Genomic DNA, 19,439 nt, shown 5'->3' on the forward strand with positions numbered 1-19,439 from the left:
CGGTCTCAGCCTCCGGAATGCTGGGATTACAAGCTTGCGCCACCATGCCTGGCTTCCTGCCCTATTTTTTAATTCTTTATTTCGAAGCAGGGTCTCACTGAGTTGCAAAGAGCCTCACTAAGTAGTAGCTGAGGCTGGCCGGGAACCTGCGCAATCCTCCTGTCTCGGCCTCCCAGCACTGGGATCGCAAGCCTGTGCCACCACGCCCGGCTTTACTCTTTGACTATGTTTGATCTGCATTTTTGCGGTTGGCTTAACCCAGAATGGGAAACTGGTAAATAACAGGGAGCTGACCGTACTTCCCATTTTATTCAGTGACATTAAAGATGTCAGCGTGCCGGCCAGGCATGGCGGCGCGAGGCTGTCATCCCAGCACTGCAGCCAGCCTCAGCTGCTTAGGGAGACTCGGCAACTGAGCAAGACCCTGTTTCCAAATGAAAAATAAAGCAGCGCTGGGGCTGCACTCGGAGGTAGAAATGCTCCTGGTTTGAATCACACACGTACACACACACACGCACACACACACACACACGCACACAATTAAATAGATAAAAAAATATCTATCTATAAAAAATATCGCCCTCCCCTGCAAGCCCCGTTTTCGCTTTTTATGGATGCGTCTGTTCTGGGTACTTCGTATGTACAGACCCCAGAAGGTCACGTGACGACTCTAGGTACTTCATGTATGTGGAATCACACAGTATCTGTGTATTCTGTGCCTGACACTTGTGTGTGTGTGTGTGTGGTATGGGGGTGGAGCCCAGGGCATCCTACCTCCGAGCTACACCCCCAGCCCTTTCCTTTTTTTCTTTTTGTGGTACTGAAGATTGAACCCAGGGGCATATTACCTCTGAGCTACCTCCCCAGCCCAATTTTATTCTTTATTTTTTTCGTTTTTTTTTTTTTTTTTTTTTTGGTGGTACTGGGGGTGGAACCCAGAGGCTTTCTACGTCCGGGCTATACTCTCAGACCTTTTTTTTTTAATATATATTTTATTTGGAAACAGGGTCTCACTAAGTTGCTGAGAGCCTCACTCAGTAGCTGAGGCTGGCTTCGAACCTGTGCGATCCTCCTGTCTCAGCCTCCCAAGCGCGGGGATTACAAGCTTGCGCCACCACGCCCGGCTTATTCTTTATTTTGAAACAGGGTCTCACTAAGCTGCGGAGAGCCTCACTAAGTGCTGAGGCTGGCTGTGAACCCGGATCCTCCTGTCTCAGCCTCCCAAGTACTGGAATTACACACGTGCACCACTGCACCTGGCTATTTTTTGTTTTGAAACGGTCTCACTAGGTTGCTGAGAGTATATTGTCCTTGAACCTGTGATCCTCCTGTTTCAGCATCCCGAGTACTGGGATTCCAGGTGTGTGCCAATGTGCCCAGCATTTCCTTTCCTTTTTCGGGCTGAATAGTACTCCCTGGCATGGACTGACCCCATTTCTGCTTATCCGTTCATCCATCAACAGATACTGGGCGGCGTCCACCTTTTGGGCAGTGTGAATAATACTGCTGTGAACAAGGGTGTGCAAATATCTATTTCCATTTTTTGGATCTCTTCCTGGGAGTCGAATTGCTGGGTCATATGGTCGTTCTATGTTTAACCTTCGGAGAAGGTGCCAAGCTGTTGCCCACGGCAGCTGGTGCCCGTACTCGGTGCCTGTCTCGCGGGACTGGCTTGCGTGGAGCCCACACCCAGACGGCAGGGAGCCGGGTCTGACGCCTCTCCCTCCCTGGCCAGGTCCAGCATGCCTTCGGAGACATCCCAGGTGGGAGACGGGTCTGCAGCATGCCCCCGCCGTGCAGGGGTGCATCCGGGGAAAGGAGGCCTGGAGCGGGGACTGTCCGGGGACGCGGATGCCAGGGAGCACGTGTGGGTGAGTCCCGACACCCCCAGCAGGTGCACCTGGGCGCTGGGCAGGCCTGCGGCCAACTCTCCGCATCACCACGTCACCCTGTAAGTACCTCCTCGCGATCTCACAGCGGTCACTTCTGTCCCTGGTGGGTGCAACGTGGCTGGAAGACGTGGGGTGATGGCGGATGGCGCGGGAGCCCTTGTCGGTGGCCCAGGGGGCACAGAGGGCCCAGACTCATCTGCTGCACAGGCTGACACGCAGGTCAGTGCCCACACGGCCTGGTGCCCGGTCAGCACTTGCTGGCCGTCGGTGGGAACCTTCGCAGGTGGCTTGCTGCGGGGCTGGCTGCGCACACCGCGCACACCTGCACGGCCCCGGGGGCGCTTGGTCTCACCCGAGAGGGGATCACTTCTGCGCTCGGCCAGGAGCACTGCCCCGGGCAGTAGATGCTCTAGGGTGTGCTCCTTCGTGGTTGGACAGAACCTGGGGCGTGAGTGCGCTGTGATGTTTTTTGAGCTTTCGTTACATAGATGGGGTCAGTAATCTCATTGTTTTGTTTTGTTTTGATTTTCACAGTACTGGGGATGGAACCCAGGCACATTCTACCTCTGAGCTACACCCCAGCCCTATTTTTTATTCTTTATTTTGAAACAGGGTCTCGCTGAGTTGCAGAGGGCCTCACTACGTAGCTGAGGCTGACAATCCTCCTGTCAGCCTCCCAAATGCTGGGATTACAAGCATGTGCCACCACGCCTAGCCAATGATTTAATTTAAATTTTTTTTTATTTTTAATTTTCATTTATTTTTTGTGGTACTGGGGATGGAACCCAGGGGCATTCTACCTCTGAGCTACACTCCAAGTCCTATTTTTTATTCTTAATTTGGAAACACGGTCTTACTAAGTTGCAAAGGGCCTCACTAAGTAGTAGCTGAGGTTGTCCTCAAAACACGATCCTCCTGTCTCAGCCTCCCAAATGTTGGTATTACAAGTGTGTGCCACCCGGCTCAATGATCTCATTTTAAATAACAATAGTTGTACATGGTGGTGCCTGCTTGGGAGGCTGAGATAGGAGGCTCATAGGTTTGAGGATAGTCTCAGCAACTTAGAATGTCAGTAACTTAGTGACATCCAATCCCCAGGGCCCCCCCAAAAAGTTTCTCATTCCCTGTGCACTGCCAACATTCATAGTTATTGTTTAGAAATTAAAGGGAGCCGGGCGTGGTTGGCACGCTTGTAATCCCGGCATTCGGGAGGCTGAGACAGGAGCATCACGGTTTGAGGACGGCCTCAGCTACGTAGTGAGGCCCTCTGCAACTCAGTGAGACCCTGTCTCAAAATAAGGAATATACAATAGTGCTGGGGGTGTAGCTTAAAGGTAGAACGTCCCAGGGTTCCACCCCAGTACCAAGTAAAAAAAATTTTAAATGAATGTGTGGGGTGCACTCTAGGAGCAGCCAGTAGGAAGTGGCAGCTTACAAACGGGGAGTTCTGCAGGGAGACAGAGCGCCATGCCGGCAGCTCCCGAGGCCGTGGGCGGCCAGATGGGCGAGCTAGGCAGAGCAGCGGGCGCGAGGCCTCCGAGGCTGCGTGTGGTGCCAGGTGTGGGCAAGAAGAGCGCCCAGATTCCTGAGAGCTCCTGTGGGCTGCCCACGCTGGCCTCAGGGACGGCCTCGTCCTGATGAAGTCATGCTCAAGGTCGGTGAGGTCTTGGTAAAGGTGCACAGTCCCCGGGGATTCCTGGTGGTGAGACCTGGTGGGTCAGGGAGCCGGGGCAGGTGTGGGAAGGTGGCAGCCACGTGGGCCTGGGGCCAGCACCCTGGCTTCCCAGGGGAGAAGGGTTTAGGAAACCACCCTTGGGAGCAGCGGGGGAAGGGCAGGCAGGTGACCCCGGGCAAGGCAACTGGGTCCACGAGGTGCTGGAAACCTGTTGGCCCTTCTTTTTTTTTCTTTTTTTTTTCCTATTTGCCGTAATGGGGGTGGAATCCAGGGCCATTGTACCTCAGAGCTCCACCCCCAGCCCTATTTTTTTAGTCTTTTAAATTTGAAAAGTCTCACTGAGTCGCAAATGGCCTTGCTAAGTAGCTAAGGCTGTCCCCAACCAGGATCCTTCAGTCTTCGCCTCCCCAGTGGTGGGATTACAAGAGTGTCCACCACGCCCAGCGCCTGTTGGACCCTTCTGAGTGAGCACAACTGCCTTCTCTGCCTGTCCCGGCCAGCCTCTGGGGCGGGGTGGCCTCCTGGCCTCCTTGAGCTGGGTTAGAGTACTAACCAGGGGCAGTGCCCGCCTGCCCAGGCTAGGACTCCAGTTGGCTGAGCCAGGTTCTGCCCGCCATGGCCCCCCTGGGAGGGGCCTGCCCTCCAGGGGCCTGGCTGGGCGCCTGCTTGGCTCCTGACCTTGGAGGGCTTGGACTGCGGCCTGCGCTGCCTGCCTGGGCCTCAGGCAGCTGGATCATGGCCCTCCTTCGCTGCCTCCTCAGGACCTCAGGGAAGCTGTTCAGAGGTTTAGGGAGGTGTTGGAAGGCAGGTGGGCGCATCCTGGAGAATTATGAGTGAGCTGACCCCGGGACAGGGAGAGTGTGGATCGGCTCTGTCCCCGGACGTAACTGGCCTCTCGGCCCACGCTTGGCAGAGGTTCTGCCGGCAGCTGCCCCCCACCATCTGGGTGGAGAACATGGACCCAACCCAGGACCAGAGGAGCAGGCCCGGCCCTGTCTGGAGGCAGCAAGCACTTCGAAGGCACAGGCCTCTGGGCGCCCGCTCAGCACCCCGAGCTGGCCACTGGCCGGGATCTGAGGAGGCGCCTCAGACATTTTGCTTTTTTTTTTTTTTTTTTTTTGCGGGTCTGAGCATTCGACCTCCAAGCTACGGGCCTCACCAAGTAGCTGAGGCTGTCCGCGAACCGCCATCCTCTGGTCTCAGCCTCCCAAATGCTGTGATGACAAGCGTGCGCCACCACACCTGGCTCCAGCAGAGGTTTTCTAGAGAGAGCGACTTGGCTCGTTATTTCAGGGTTTAACTTTGTTTCTGTTTTATTTTCTTTGCACTGTGCTGGGGATGCAGCCCAGCTTCAGACATGCCAGGCAAACGGCCTCCGCTGAGGTACAGCCCCAGCCCTTTGATTTTTTCTTGCCATCCTGGGAATGGAACCCAGGGCATCTACCTCCGAGCTGCACCTCCAGCCCTATTCTTTATTCTTTATTTTGAAACAGGGTCTCACTGAGTTGTAGAGAGCCTCGTTAAGTAGCTGAGGCTGGCCATAAAGTGCAATCCTCCTGTCTCAGCCTCCCACATGCAGGGATTACAAGCGTGCACCACCATGCCCGGCTCTATTCTTTATCTTAAAACAGGGTCTAAGTTGCAGAGGGCCTCACTAAGTAGCTGAGGCTGGCCACAAACCTGCAATCCTCCCGTTTCCGCCTCCCAAGTACTGGGATGACAAGTGTGCCATGCCTGGCTTTTGTTTGTTTCCGTGCTGGGAGTTGGACCCAGGGACTTTCCACCTCTGAGCTACACCCCCAATCCTATTAGGGTCTCACTAAGTTGCAGAGGGCCTAAGAGTCCACGGCTGGCTCCTAACCTGTGATCCTCCTGTCTCAGCCTCTCAAGTACTGAGATTACAAGAGTGCATCACCATGCCCAGCTTTCTGTGTTAATCTTTTTGTTCTTGGTGATGGGGATTGAACCCATGGGCATTCCACCTAGTTGCTAAGGGCCTTGCAAAATTGCCAATATTGGCCTTGAACCTGTGATCCTCCTGTACTAAGTGACCAGCATTACTGTATTTGGGTTCTGCAGGTGTGTGTGTGTGTGTGTGTGTGTGTGTGGTGCAGCATGCAGCCACCCAGACCTCTCCTTAAGGCCAGGTCTATGATGTTTGATCTGTGTTTAAGAAACCACTCAGCCTGTTTTGTTATTGTTTATGGAATAAACAAAAAAGATTAGTTTAAAAAAAAACCCACCCAGCCTGCCAGAGCTGGTCTCCTTATTTTGTTTCTTTCATTTGTTTATTTTTCTTTCTTTCTTTTTTTTTTGTGCGGTACTCGGGGTGGAACCCAGAGGCATCCTGCCTTTGAGCTGCACCCCCAGCCCGGTCTCACTGAGCTGCAGAGGCCTCAGTAAGCAGCTGAGGCTGTCCACAAGCCCAGATCCTCCTGTCTCAGCCTCCCCAAAGGTGGGATCACAAGTGTGCGCCACCACGCCTGGCTGTTCATTTGCTTTCTGAATAAGTGTGGATTTCTCTGTTTTAGGGCAAAATCTCCAAAAATCTTGCCAGATATTCTGAGGAAAATTGGGAACACCCCCATGGTGAGACTCAACAAGATCGGGAGGAACGCCGGCCTCAAGTGTGAGCTCCGTGAGTGTCCACCGCCGGACCCCTTGCTGAGGCCGGCGGGCAGAGGCCACAGAGCCCGCCAGGTGCAGGTGGTCGTGTCGTGATCAGATCACTTAAGATTGGGAAGAAAACATGGCAGGTGTTGGGTTCGAGGGTGACGGGGTGGGCATGGGGACCCACTGAGGCCTGGGCACAGGGGAGGGAGCGGGAGACCGCTGGCTTCGCCTGGGCTTTTCTCGGGTGAATGGCCCAGTCCCAATGGGGGGATGATGGCTGTGCTGGTCTCTGCCCTGCTGAGTCCCAGGGCCTCAAGGTTCAGCCTGTCACTTAGGGACAGAGTGGAAATCAGGAGGGCCTGGCTGACCTGGTCTCAGGTAAATAGCGCCACCCTGATCTTATTTAAGTCCCTGGAGAAGGGTGGGACCTGAGGGGCTGGGTCCTTGCAGGGCGTGGCTTCCTGAACAGGAGCTGAGGCCTGGGAGGCAGCAGCTGTTCTGGGGGTCCAGGTGGGCAGTGGGAAACGGGCTTGTCCCAAGTGGGTGGGGCTGGGGAGGGCCCAGTGTCCTGGACTTGGACATCCTCACTCTGAGGTTCCTGTTGAATGGAGAAGAGGTGCCCCTGCCTCTGAACACTCAGGGCGTGGCTCTGGGAGCAGTTCCCTGGGGGCCTTGCCCTCTTGCCCCCTTCCTCTAGGAAGGGAATTCCCTAAAGAAGCCGTGCCTGGCCCCATGGCTGTGCCCACTTGTGGAGATGCCAGCCGGCCCCCAGTGGGTGGGCCCCAGGTGGGTTGGCTTGCCTTTCACAGGCCGGCTGAGCTCAGGCTGAGCTCAGGCGGGCCAGTGGCTTGCGAGTCCTGCGGGCTGGGCAGAAGGATCTTGCAGGCTTTTCCGCAGCAGAGATGGGGAGTAATCTGGAGCACGGCTCAGGGATCAGCAGGGCATTGGGTTTGGCTGGGCTTGGGATGCGGGGTCAGATCCAGGGGCCCTCTGCACACCATGATCGCTGCCGTTGGGACTCTCCTGCCCTGGGGGCCATTGTTTTCTGACACACACTCTTCCTCCTTGGAACCTTTTCTCCTTCACCCTGAGCGGCCGCGTGGTGTGCCAGGGTCGGTCGGGCAGGGTTCGGCGGGCGGGCTGCGGCCCTGAGCACCCCAGGCAGGTGTGGGAGGTGGGATGGAGGGGCGATTTCTGGAGCTGGCGCTGAGCCCGACCCCCTGGTGTTTCAGGCAAGGAAAGATGGGGGGAGGGGTGTACGGCTTTTCCTCCCTCCTGATCCATCTCTGGCTCCCAGTGGCCAAGTGTGAGTTCTTCAACGCTGGCGGGAGCGTGAAGGACCGCATCAGCCTGCGGATGGTGGAGGATGCTGAGCGCGACGGGATTCTGAAACCGGGCGACACCATCATCGAGCCCACATCCGGGAACACGGGTAGGGCAGAGGCCTGCGAGGGGCGGGCGGGGCCGAGGGCGCCCACATTCCCTCTTACCCCGGGGATCCCTGGTGGTGGGCGTCGCAGTCCCGCAGTGCCCACGGGGCCTGTCTTGGGGCCCACGCGGCCTGGGGCAGGGCGGGGGTACTGGGCCTCTCACCCTCTGGCCTCGCCCGCAGGGATCGGGCTGGCCCTGGCCGCAGCCGTGAAGGGCTACCGCTGCATCATCGTAATGCCCGAGAAGATGAGCATGGAGAAGGTGAGCTGCTGGGCGGTGCCGGAAGTGGGCGGGGCTAGAGGTGCCATGCAGGAAGTGGGCGGGGCTAGAGGCGCTCTGCGAGGTGGGCGGGGCCTGAGGGGCGCTGAAGGCCTGTCCTCTGTGTGCAGGTGGACGTCCTGCGCGCCCTGGGGGCTGAGATCGTGAGGACGCCCACCAACGCCAGGTTTGACTCCCCCGAGTCTCACGTGGGGGTGGCATGGCGGCTGAAGAATGAAATCCCCAATTCTCACATATTGGACCAGGTGAGAAACCGACAGGGGTCTGCTGTGGCGGTGGGGGCGGAGGTCTTGGTCCTCGCTGCAGGTCCACCCTCCAGGGCCCTCGGGACCACGGAACCTTTGGCCGTCCACGCTTGGCGTCAGCTTGGGGGCTGCATGAGCCCAGTGGGAATCCCTGTCCTGAGGGCCCTGGAAGCTCCGCAGGCAGCAATGCAGAACACATCACCCGGCGGTGTGATGGTGCACACCTGGATTCCCACTTGGGAGAGTCAGATTGGAGGATTGCAGGGCTCAGGACAGGCTCAGCAACTGAGCCAGACCCTGTTTCAAAATAAGAGGGTTGGGGGTGTAAGCCCAGAGGTAGAACACCCCTGGGTTCAGTCCTAGTACCAACAAAACAAAGCTTTGAGGCACACTCCTGCAGTCCCAGTATAGGGAGGCTGAGACAAGGATTACAGGTTCATGGCCAGCCTCAGCAACATAGTGAGACCCTGTTTTAAAACAAAAAAATACAAAGGGATGGGGGATTTAGCTCAGAGGTAAAATGCTCTTGGGTTTAATCCCCAGTACCACTACATAAGTAAATAAGTAAAATAAATAAGCACGTGTGTCTGGACGGGAAGCTCTTCTCCCGTGCCTGTCCCTTCTGGGTCCCTAGGTCTGGAGGGTCATGACGTTGCCGGTGCCCACAGCCCTCTCCCGGGGCAGGGCTCCTCCCTGGTCCTCACCTGGGTTATTACCACGGCCTGTGGCTGCCGCCGCCACACTACCCACAGGACGAGGCTCACGCCCTCCGCTCTTTCCACGCAGTACCGCAATGCCAGCAACCCCCTGGCACACTACGACACCACCGCCGAGGAGATTCTGCAGGAGTGTGACGGTGCGTGCGTCCCACCTTTCTGCCTGTTTTGCATTTATCCCCAGCTGCCCTGGAGTGTTCAGGTCATTTATCCTCTCCTTGGTAAACTCCACCCTTCAAAACTCAGCCCACATGCCTCTCTCTTGAAGTGGCATAGTGGCTTCCAGAGCAGTTTGCCCCTTCTTTGTACCCTCTTGGCACCACCTGTGCCTCACCGGTAGCCCTAAACGTGGTCTGGGCTGTGTACCTCCCAGTCTCTCCTCCAGACCTGCAGGCACTGCCAGGCCCAGGCCCAGCTGGTGCTGGCCTGTGGCCAGGTGCATGTCGTTGGATACCAGTTAAGATCTGGCGCCAGCCTGGGCGCTAAATTGGCATTCAGTGTTTGTCATCACCAGAGTAGGGGTGGCGATGGCCACAGTTAGCTCTCTGTCTGCACAGGCATGAGGCTTTTGGGAAGCGTGTCCACACACTGGTGCCAGGCCCCAGGGCTGGTGGTGACGCCTTGGTGAGCGAGCCCTTTGGGAGAGGTGCCGGGCTGGCCCTGGGCCGGCTCCCTGGAGCTCTGGAGGGCTGGTCCCACCTTGGCACAGCCTCCTCCTCAGCTCAGGTTCTGGCTGAAAAGCCCAGGCCTCTGCTCGCCCGGTTTGGTATGAGAATTCTCTCATTTGGCATAAACCACCCTGTCTTGGCATGGATGCGCTGCTGGCGCCCTGAGCCCGCTGGTGTTCAGACTCGCCGCCTGGTGCCCGAGCTGGCCCAGGAAGTGGGGAGCCTGCGGCTTCTGAGCCAAAGCCGGAGCCCTGGACCTCCTTCCTGAAACTCTGTCCACCTATCCCCATAGCCCATGAATCAGACAGCCTAGGGAGGGGCTCAGCCCTGCCCATGTTCCCCATGGCCTCTGCATTCACAGAGCCAGCCGTCGGGGCTGAGGGCCTCTGAGCAACGCCAGCTGGCCCGCCTCTGCGCTCTTTCCATGTATAAGGGCCCGAGACCATGGCAGTTTGCCTCTGAGACTGGGTTTCCCTGGGAACTTGCTGATCACTGCCTCGGGTGCTTGATTTCCACTGCCTGCTGCCAAGAGTGGGGGGCTGGTCAGGGTGAGGCCTGAGGATGTCCTTTTGCCACCAGGGAAGGTGGACATGCTGGTGGCCACGGTCGGCACGGGCGGCACCATCACGGGCATCGCCAGGAAGCTGAAGGAGAAGTGTCCAGGGTGCAAGGTACGCAAGCGGTGCCGTGGGGCCGGGCGGGCTGGGCCCTGCTGTCCCCGAAGGTGCCGCCCTGGAGCTGAGTTCTCCCCATCTCCGTGATGACGTGGTGTCCCCACCCCCAGGGGACGGCTGGGGAGGTGCCAGTTGACAAAGGAACCCAGCAGGTCACAGCACCGCAGCCTAAACGGAGCCGGGGCTTCTGTGCTCAGTGGGGTGAGGCTCCATTTGGGTGGCCCCATGGGCCATCCCAGGGATGCTCGTATCCTGAGCCTCCCCGACCCAGAGGAAAGCGGGTATGGGGGTGGAGAGTTGGCGGGGCCAGGGATGAGGGGCAAGGGCTGTGATGGGAAGGGCCCATCCAAGGGCCCAGCTGGTTCAGTGTTCTTTTTCTCCCTGGAGGGTGGGCAACACCATCCAGGGAAAGACCGGCGCCCAGCACTGCCCTTGTCCCTGAAGACTCCACTTCCCACTGCTGGGGTCGCTGCCCAGGGGAGCCCGGGGAGGTGGCTTTGTAGACCCTTGCCCTGGGTGTTACCAGGCCAGCTTCTCACGGCCTTAGTCCTCTGGGCCTGGGTCCCTGGGTGTTGTCCTGCCTCGGAGCCCAGGAGCAGCCTATGCACACTAGCAAGTCATGAAGAGGCATGCCTGCGCCAGGCCTGGTAGCACAGGCCTCTAATCCCAGGTTTGGGGAGTCTGGGATTGCAGGAAGATTGTGGGTTCAAGGCCTGTCTCAGGAACTTAGCTAGACTGTTTGTTTTTGCGGTGCTGGGGATGGAACCCAAGGGCATCTTACCTCTGAGCTTCACCCCCAGCTCTACTTTTTTGTCCACATTTGAAGCAGGGTCTCACTGAGTTGCAGAGGGTCTCAGTAGCTGAGGACGGCTGTGAACTACGATCCTCCTGTCTCAGCCTCCTACATGCTGGGATTACAAGCGTGCGCCACCACGCCTGGCTGCCAGACTGTTTTAAAATAAAAAAATAAATAACATAAAAATGGGCTGGGGGTTTAGCTCAGAGGTAGAATACCCCTGGGTTCAATCACCAGTAACAGAAAACGACAAGAAGGCCCGTGTCCTTGGTGGTGGTGGCTACCAATGCCTGGGTGAGAATCTTTCCCCCAACGTGAGCTGTGAGATCACCCGCTCCACAGATCATCGGAGTAGATCCCGAAGGGTCCATCCTCGCAGAGCCTGAGGAGCTGAACAAGACGGACAAGACGTTCTACGAGGTAGAAGGGATCGGCTATGACTTCATCCCCACGGTGCTGGACAGGACGGTAGGTTGGGCCAGAGTTGCAGGCCGGCGCCAGCCCCTCGGCGCGCTTTCCATCCGGGCGCGCTTTCCACCGCGTGGATGGCAGGGCGAGCCTGGTGTCAGCAGGTGGAAGGTGGTCTGGGGTAGAGACCAAGTGGAGTGCCGTGCCGGGTCAGGGTTGACCCCACCGCGTGGGCTCGGAGGCACACAGGCAAGCAGAGAGGCCGGCCCCTGTGGGCAAAGGCCCCACACCCACAGGGAGGCCCTGGAGCAAGACAGGCCGCAGCCCCAGGAGCTCGGTGGCAGCGGTAACAGCCACTGTGCACAGCACCTCGGAACGGGAGGCGGAGCCCAGGCTTGCAGACTTGCGTTCTCCACTCCAAGGAGGGGTGGCCGTGCGGACGGAGTCGTACGGGAGGCCTCCCGAGCCACGGCGCCTGGTCTCGCCGCAGGTGGTGGACAAGTGGTTGAAGAGTGGCGACGAGGAGTCCTTCGCCTTTGCCCGCATGCTGATCGCCCAGGAAGGGCTGCTGTGTGGTGAGCGGGGCAGCGGGAGGCGCCTCTGCCGCGCAGTGCGGACGCCCCGGCACGCGGGTGGGCCCGAGGCTGCGGCACCAGCAGCCGCGCTGCTCCGTGGCCATTGTGTCTGTCTGGGCCCTTCCTTCCTTGGGTCCCCTCCTGTCCGCACCACGGCCCAGTGGTCACCTGAGCAGGTGAGGGCGAGAGCCTGCGACGGGGCTGGGAGCTGCCCTTCCTGACGGGTTTTTCAGGCAAGACTAAAACTTGTCAAGAACAGCCTGTACGTGGTGGCTCCCTGTCACTGGGGCCCAGGCCAGGGCGGGTGCCTCCAGCACCCCCGAGAGGCTGCCGAGGGTCTCCTCCTCCGCTGTTGTAGCCCAGAGGGAGGTGGACAGTGCTTCTTGTCAGCCCAGTTCTCTGGAGTTTGTGGCCACCTAGGACTGGCCTCACCGGCCTTCACCTGGCCCTCGGCCCACCCTGCTCAGGGTAGACAGAGCCACAGAGCAGGCAGCAGAGGCCCGCACTTCAGAGCTGTCTCCCTGGTGTCATGTAAATGACCCCCTGGGCCCCGGCCATCTTGGGGACTGGGAGCAAGGCTTTCTGGATGGAGAGCTCTTATTTTTTTTTTGGTGGGTCTGGGCAGGGAACCCAGGGGCACTCATCCTCTGAGCTACACCCCTTGTTCTATTTTTTATTCTCTTATTTTATGTAATTTTTTTTGTGTGTGTGTGGTACTGGGGGTGGAACCCAGGGGCTTCTCTACCTCCGGGCTATACTCACAGACCTATCTTATACTTTATTTGGAAACAGAGTCTCACTAAGTTGCTGAGAGCCTCACTAAGTAGCTGAGGCTGGCTTTGAACCAGTGCGATCCTCCTGTCTCAGCCTCCCAAGTGCGAGGATTACAAGTGTGTGACACCACGCCCGGCCTTATTCTTTATTTTGAAACAGGGTTTCACTAAGTTGCTACACTAAGTAGCTGAGGCTGGGCACAAACCAAGAACAATCCTCCTGTCTCAGCCTCTCGAATGCTGGGATTACAAGTGTGTGCCACCACATCCAGCTGGATGGAGAACTTCTAAAATGACACTGTTAGGAGAGGCACCTCGGGCCCTCCTGCTCTCTAGGCCCTGAGCTCCAGGGTGCCCTCCCCTTCATTCAGTGCAACAAGCCCAGGCCCTATAAGCTGGGCAAGCCGGCTGGGGTAGCCCGCACTTGTAATCCCAGTACTTGGGAGGCCGAGACAGGAGGATGTGGGTCCGCAGCCAGCCTCAGCTACTTAGGCCCTCTGCAACTCAGTGAGACCCTGTTTCATATAAAGAATAAAAAATAGGGCTGGGGGCATAGCTTGGAGGTAAAATACCCCTGGGTTCAATCCCCAGGACCAAAGGGAAAAATAAAAAAAGCTGGCAGCAGGTCTGAGGCCTCCTGGGAGAGGGCTCTGCCTGTGGCTGCCTGTTGTAGGCAGGCAGAGCTCCTGCCTCTTGCCTTCTCAGGCCAAGGCCCAGCCAGAGAGGCAGCGTGGCCCCGAGCTCAGACCTTGGCATCACTGTGAGGCTGGGAGTGTCATCAAGTAGGACCCAGGTCACTGGCCAGCCGTGAGAAGTAGCTATGGCGGGCATTGGTGCCCAGGCCGTCCCTGGAGCCAGGACTTTGGTTAGGGGACCTGGACCTCTGTCTCCCTGGCACCATCAGTGCATGTGGGAGGCAGGTCCTTCCTGGCCCTGGGCCCAGCTTTGGCCACCGTTGGCTGCTTGTGGCTCCTGCGAGAGCATGTCTGGGTGTGCCGCATGCACATGTGTGCACACACATGCATACACGTACACATTGTTGGGTGGCTCCCTGCAGAGCTTTCTAGCATATTTGCAGGTGTGTATGCACACTTGTTTGCACGTGGACGTGTGTGTGCACACTCAGTCTCATGATCCTCTCGGCAGGTGGCAGCGCGGGCAGCGCCGTGGCCGCAGCCGTGAAGGCTGCCAAGGACCTGCAGGAGGGTCAGCGCTGCGTGGTCATCCTGCCGGACTCCGTGCGGAACTACATGTAAGGCACCCAGTCCTCGGGCCCCTCTTGGCTGCTGCCTCTGACGGCCAGACGGCAGGGCTTCCTCAGTGAGCTGAGCTGCCCTTGCTGGGTTCCCAGGCCTGGTGGGCACCTGCAGTTGGGTTCCCAGGCGTGGGGTGGCTCGCTTGGTCCTGCCAGTGCCAAGCTGGGGTGGCACGAGGGCTCCTGACCCCCAGCGGCGCGTGGCATGCCCGCCTCCCTGAGCGCTTGGCTGGCCTGCTGAGAAGCTGGGGAGAGGACTGCACATGCAAGGCAGCCTGCTGCCTGGGCAGCTCTGATCCGCTCCGCTGTCCTTGGGCTCTGGGTGGGATGGACCTGTCCTCCCGGGGCGACCTGGGGACGAGGCAAGAGGCCAGCCAGGGGCGCTCGGAGGAGAGGGGATCGAGAAAGAATTCCTCCTGGCGGCCGGGCTCCCTCAGCCCAGCATGGAACACTCCTTCTCCCCACCATTTCTGGGCCAGCCGGGTGCAGGGCTGCGCAGGGCTTTCTCAGGCAGGTCCCTGAGTGTGCCGCGTACTCGGCACCTGCATAGGCTGTATGCAGTGGAACGCTCTGCCAGGCCCCAGTGACACCCCGGTCCTTGCAGGTCCAAGTTCCTGAGTGACAGGTGGATGCTGCAGAAGGGCTTCCTGAAGGAGGAGGACCCCTCAGTGAAGAGGCCCTGGTAAGGATGCCCTGAGCACAGATATGGCCTCCATGCTGCCTGACACCATGGTGGCCCCACGGTGTCCTGCCACAGAGCGGCCTGGAGTAGCCTCTGGCCGTCTCCAGCTCACACCCCCTTCCCCACCTAGGTGGTGGCACCTGCGCGTTCAGGAGCTGAGCCTGTCGGCCCCGCTGACCGTGCTGCCCACGGTCACCTGCGAGCACACCATCGCCATCCTCCGGGAGAAGGGCTTTGACCAGGCGCCCGTGGTTGAAGAGTCAGGGTTAGTCCTGTCCCCACTGTCCCCTCTGGAGTTCTGTCCTCTGCTAGTAGACTTGAGCCAGGGCCTCGCAGCCGATAGGCTGACCCGGTCATTTTGCAGATAGTGCACCCGCTGGCACCTGGGAGGGGAGGGCGCGGGCCAGCCCTTTGGGCCTCTGTCCCAGGAGGGGGAGACGGGCCCACTGAGGGTGTGCCTCACAGGGGCAGTCCATGGCCGATGGGCCAGGTGACACTAGATTCCACAGCCGACCCCAGAAAGCCTGGCCAGAGGCTCGACAGTCAGCCTTGACCCGTGGGAGGAGAGAGTGCCCAGCACGCATGGCAGTCCCCAGGATCTCTGCTCCTGCCAGACCAGGCACACAGCAAACACCTGCTGAACTCGGCAAGGAGTGCCCTGCTGGCTGGAGACCAGTGCTGGGCCCCGGAGGTATCCAGGGCGTTTCTGACCCCGCTCCCTGCTTCCGCAGGGCCATCCTGGGAATGGTGACCCTTGGGAACATGCTGTCGTCACTGCTCGCCGGGAAGGTGCAGCCGGCAGACCAAGTCCGTAAGGTCATCTACAAGCAGTTCAAACCGGTATGTGCTCTGCTTTCAGGAGGGCAGCGGGTGCCCCAACCTAGCCTGGTCTTAAAGGCAGGGCACGGTGCTGTGGGCAAGGGTGCCAGGTCCCCAGCTGTGAAGCCATTGCAACGGGGTGCCAGCTGTGCCCTGTCAAAGCCGAAAAGCCACTAGGCGTGGTGGTGCACACCTATAATCCCAGGACTTGGGAGGCTGAGACAGGAGGACCACAGGCTCAAAGCCAGCCTCTGCAACTTAGTGAGGCTCTCAGCTACCTAGTGAGACCCTGTTTCCAAAAAAGAGGCTGTGGGTGTAGCTTGGATGTAAAATGCCCCTGGCTCAATCCCTGGTACCACCACCTATTAAAATAACCCAAAAAGTCTTAAAGCCAAGAGTCTCCCTGCTTCAGAGAGGTCACCTGCCTGCGCCACTCTGGTTGTCGGAGCCAGCAGGCACCGGGGACCAGGCCTCACTAGTGGGGCATGCTGGTCACCTTGCCCAATGCTCGCCCTGAGTCTGTGCTTGCCTTCTGTAGAGGATACCCGGTCTCCTTGCTTACGTAGTAAGAACCTGTCTGGGGGAGGCCGGTGTGGGCCCTGCAGCGGGTCGGAGCCCTGGTTGTCCCCATCATCCCCTCTGCAGTCCCCGGGGGCCCGAGAGTTGGCATCTCTTCTGCCGGCCCTGGGCAGCCCCTGACGTCCCGCACAGATCCTGAGTGGACAGGCGGGCGTCTGCTGGGGAGGCTGAGGTGCCGACCTCTCTCCCCACCACACACCCACAGACATGCAGTTCTGGATGGGGTCGCAGTGTTTCTGACTCCTAGCAACTAGAGCACCTGGGAGGAGACGGGGGGGCCGAGTCCTTCCCCACTGGGCCAGCCTGCCTGGAGAAAAGCCCCCATCCCACCCCACCGACCTGCTCCACTCCCGGCTGTCTCCCCTCCTTCCACATCCAACTGGCACCATCCCCTCGTGGCACCCCCTGCTGCAGGTCACAGCGGAAACCGTCCCCCTTGGTCACACCTGCCCGGCTGCTCCGCCCAGAACTTTTCTCTGATCTCCAATGCCTGCCCCACCGGGGGTCAGCTCAGTCCTGATACCGGCCATTGAGGCGCCCAGTCCCAGCTGTCAGCCAGGCTGACGCGGGGCAGCCTTGCGGCCCACCCCAGTGCCCGCTGGTTTCCTGTCAGTTTCTTTCCTTCCCGCCTCCAATCTTTTTCTTTTTGGACATGTGTTTGGTGCTAGGGATGGAGCCCAGGGGCATTTTACCTGCAAGCTGACACTCCTGGCCCTGTTTTTAAGTTCTGAATAGAGCATTGCTCGGTTGCAGGGGTCTTGCAGGGCCGCTGAGGCTGTCCTTGAGCCTGTGTGCTTCCTGTCTCCGCCTCTCAGCATGCGCCACATGCCCGTCTCCCCACAGGGCTTGTCCCTAGCATGGGGCCGCCCATGTCCAGCTCTCCTGGCGCTGCGGCCCTTCCTTCTGGCACGCTCCTTTCCTGGCGGGTGATGGTGATGGGTGGTGGTCATCGCAGGCGGTTCTCGAGGCTCAGCCAGTGAGTGCCACACGGTTTATCCTCCAGATTCGCTTGACCGACACGCTGGGCGCGCTCTCGCACATCCTGGAGATAGACCATTTCGCCCTGGTGGTCCACGAGCAGATCCAGTGTGAGTGGGTGTGCGTGTGCGCCGGTCCTCGTTGGGGGTGGGACACTGGACTTGCAGGCCCAGGAGCCCACGGTGCACACTTCTGCGGGCGGTAGCAGCTCTCACATTGAGGGGAGTGGGTGGCCCAAGCCTCTCCCCGCCCACCCAGGCTGGTGGCTGTGGGGCATGTGACCTCACCTGTGAGTCCTTGGGCCCAGGAGCTGCGGGGCAGGGCAGGCTGCGCTCCGTGGTGACCAGGCAGGGTGCCCTCTGAAGGGCACAGGTGTCCCGGGCCTAGAGCCTGCTGGCCACTGGCAGCCTCAGCAATTCTTCTACTGATAGGCGTGCTGAGGATTGAACCCAGGCCCTCATGCATGACAGGCAACTGTTCTTACCACTGAGCTACATCCTGAGATTCCCCAGACCTTTTTAAAAAATTTGAGGTGGGGTCTGAGGTGTCCAGGCTGAACTCAAACTTGTGCTCCTCCGCCTCAGCCTCCCGCTGCATCACCGTGTCCGGTGGGTCTCAGGGACCCTAAGGGACAATCCCAGCAAAACCCAGAACACTTGGCTGCTGGCTCCAGTGTCCTGCCTCTGGGGTGCTCTGAAGGGAAGCCCAGGCTCTGAAGGTGGCCCTTAGGGCTGCATCTCGCTGCCTGTCCCCAGCCAGCTCACGGGCTCAGTGATTCAGTGATCTTCCCTCAAAGCTGCCCCCAGGGCATCTGTAGGCTGGAGTTCTCTTTACATTCTGGGTCAGGAGTAAGGAAGGCTGGAGGTTTCAGTCCCTGGACCAGGGCCATCAAAAAGAACCGGTCAGTGGGGGCCTGGGCAGCCTCGAGTCTAACCCCTCTCCCGTCCTTGGCTCTGCAGCACGGGACCAGGCCTGGTCAGGAGTGGTGGGGGGGCCTGCAGGTATGTACCCCCTCCCACCCCTTGGAAACAGCTTGGCTCTCAGGGTTAGAATCACAGCCTCCTGAAGACAGGGGCATCCAGGGTCCCAACCCGAGCTTGGGCGGGCTCCTGTCTCACGTGTACTTGAGTTTCAACAGCTGAGGTGAGAGTGCCTTTCATCCTCGGGGCCAAAGGCGGCTTGTATGTGTGGTACTGGGATAGAGCCCAGGCCCCTACGTGCCGTCATGTTCCCCAAGTGCAGGCGGCCCATCTCTTCTGTGCCCCACTTTCCCTGAGGCCTCAGGTAAGCCGGCATGGCAGAGTGGGAAGCAGGGCACAGGCGTTTCTTGCCCTCTGTGCCCTGCAGCAACTCTACCTGCCAGGGCTATCCAGAGAGCAAGGTCTCCCAGACTCCTAACTGAACGGAAAAATGTGTCTGTCTGCTGCTCAGTTTGGGAGCTGCAGGGTGAGCTGGCAGCCTGGAGCCCTGGAGAGCCCGTGTGTCAGTTCAAACCCCAAATCAGGAAAAGCCTCTGTTCCATAGGGAGATCAGCCTCGCTCTGCTCGGGCAAGGCCCACCACACTGGCATGGGCCATCTCCCATCTCCCGCATGGGTCTTAACTCAAGTTCTGGTATCACATATGCACGATGCCCTGTGGGCAGATCGGGCTTCCTGTGGCCCAGTCAAGTGGACATTGAAATTCACCGTAGCACTCACTGGTCGTGGGCTGGGCCAGCACTGCTTTGAGGCTTGCGTCCACCGAGAGGAAGGACGGGGTCTGCACAGAATCAGGGCTGCACACTGCTCTGCATGTGCTCATGCCAGGGCTTCCTGGGCATGGAAGAAGAGTCGAGGCTTGTCCTAAATGGCGAGACCTCTGGCCGTCTTCCTGGACCTGGGCTCAGGGGTGGAGCCCGCTGCCTGTCCCCACCCATGTGCCCAGGCCTGAGGTGCCCGTGGGTACCAGGGAGCCCAGGGCAGGGGTGGGCATGCTGCCTCCCCTCTCCTCCAAGTTGAGGAACCTTTATGCCTACGCCGAGTTTCCTCCTCCTCAGACCACAGCGACGGCGAGTCCAGTGAGCGGCAGATGGTGTTCGGGGTTGTCACTGCCATTGACCTGCTGAACTTCGTGGCGGCTCGAGAGCGGGACCGGAAGTAAAGCCTGGGGGGCCGAGGCTGCCCCGCCCTCCTGCTGCCCGCGTCTTTGCCTCTCGACTTGGGTGTGCTTTCCAACCAGCAGGGCTGAGCCCTGCCTGTTCCTGAGGAGCAGGCCGGCCTGATCCCCTCTAACCTCAGCTGCCTATGCAAATCTACTCGAGTTGAGCCTTCTTTAACCTCTCTGGTACCCATAGAACTTACAGTCACTGGGACACTGTCACCCCATTTCATCCGACTCCCC

At 59.2% G+C, this 19,439-nt stretch overlaps 1 protein-coding gene across 2 annotated transcripts; it reads left to right on the forward strand.

Moving 5' to 3' along the window:
* Window positions 1-1,742: 1,742 nt before the first annotated feature.
* On the forward strand, window positions 1,743-19,199 carry CBS (cystathionine beta-synthase; the record flags this gene model as incomplete). Of its 2 annotated transcripts, XM_080695422.1 has the most annotated exons (16): window positions 1,743-1,951; window positions 6,099-6,205; window positions 7,478-7,612; window positions 7,793-7,872; window positions 8,001-8,135; window positions 8,922-8,991; window positions 10,099-10,190; window positions 11,332-11,457; window positions 11,888-11,972; window positions 13,892-13,997; window positions 14,605-14,682; window positions 14,813-14,947; window positions 15,414-15,522; window positions 17,084-17,168; window positions 18,018-18,059; window positions 19,096-19,199. In XM_080695422.1, the coding sequence occupies 16 exons, from the start codon at window positions 1,743-1,745 to the stop codon at window positions 19,197-19,199; spliced, it is 1,698 nt and encodes a 565-aa protein (XP_080551548.1). The 2 variants fall into 2 exon arrangements, with proteins under 2 accessions (XP_080551548.1, XP_080551549.1); XM_080695423.1 differs by lacking the exon at window positions 18,018-18,059 and having other exon boundaries at window positions 1,884-1,951.
* Window positions 19,200-19,439: the final 240 nt, after the last annotated feature.

This window comes from Muscardinus avellanarius, assembly GCF_963383645.1.
Source record: "Muscardinus avellanarius genome assembly, chromosome: 5".
In the NCBI taxonomy this organism is placed as follows: Eukaryota; Metazoa; Chordata; class Mammalia; order Rodentia; family Gliridae; genus Muscardinus; species Muscardinus avellanarius.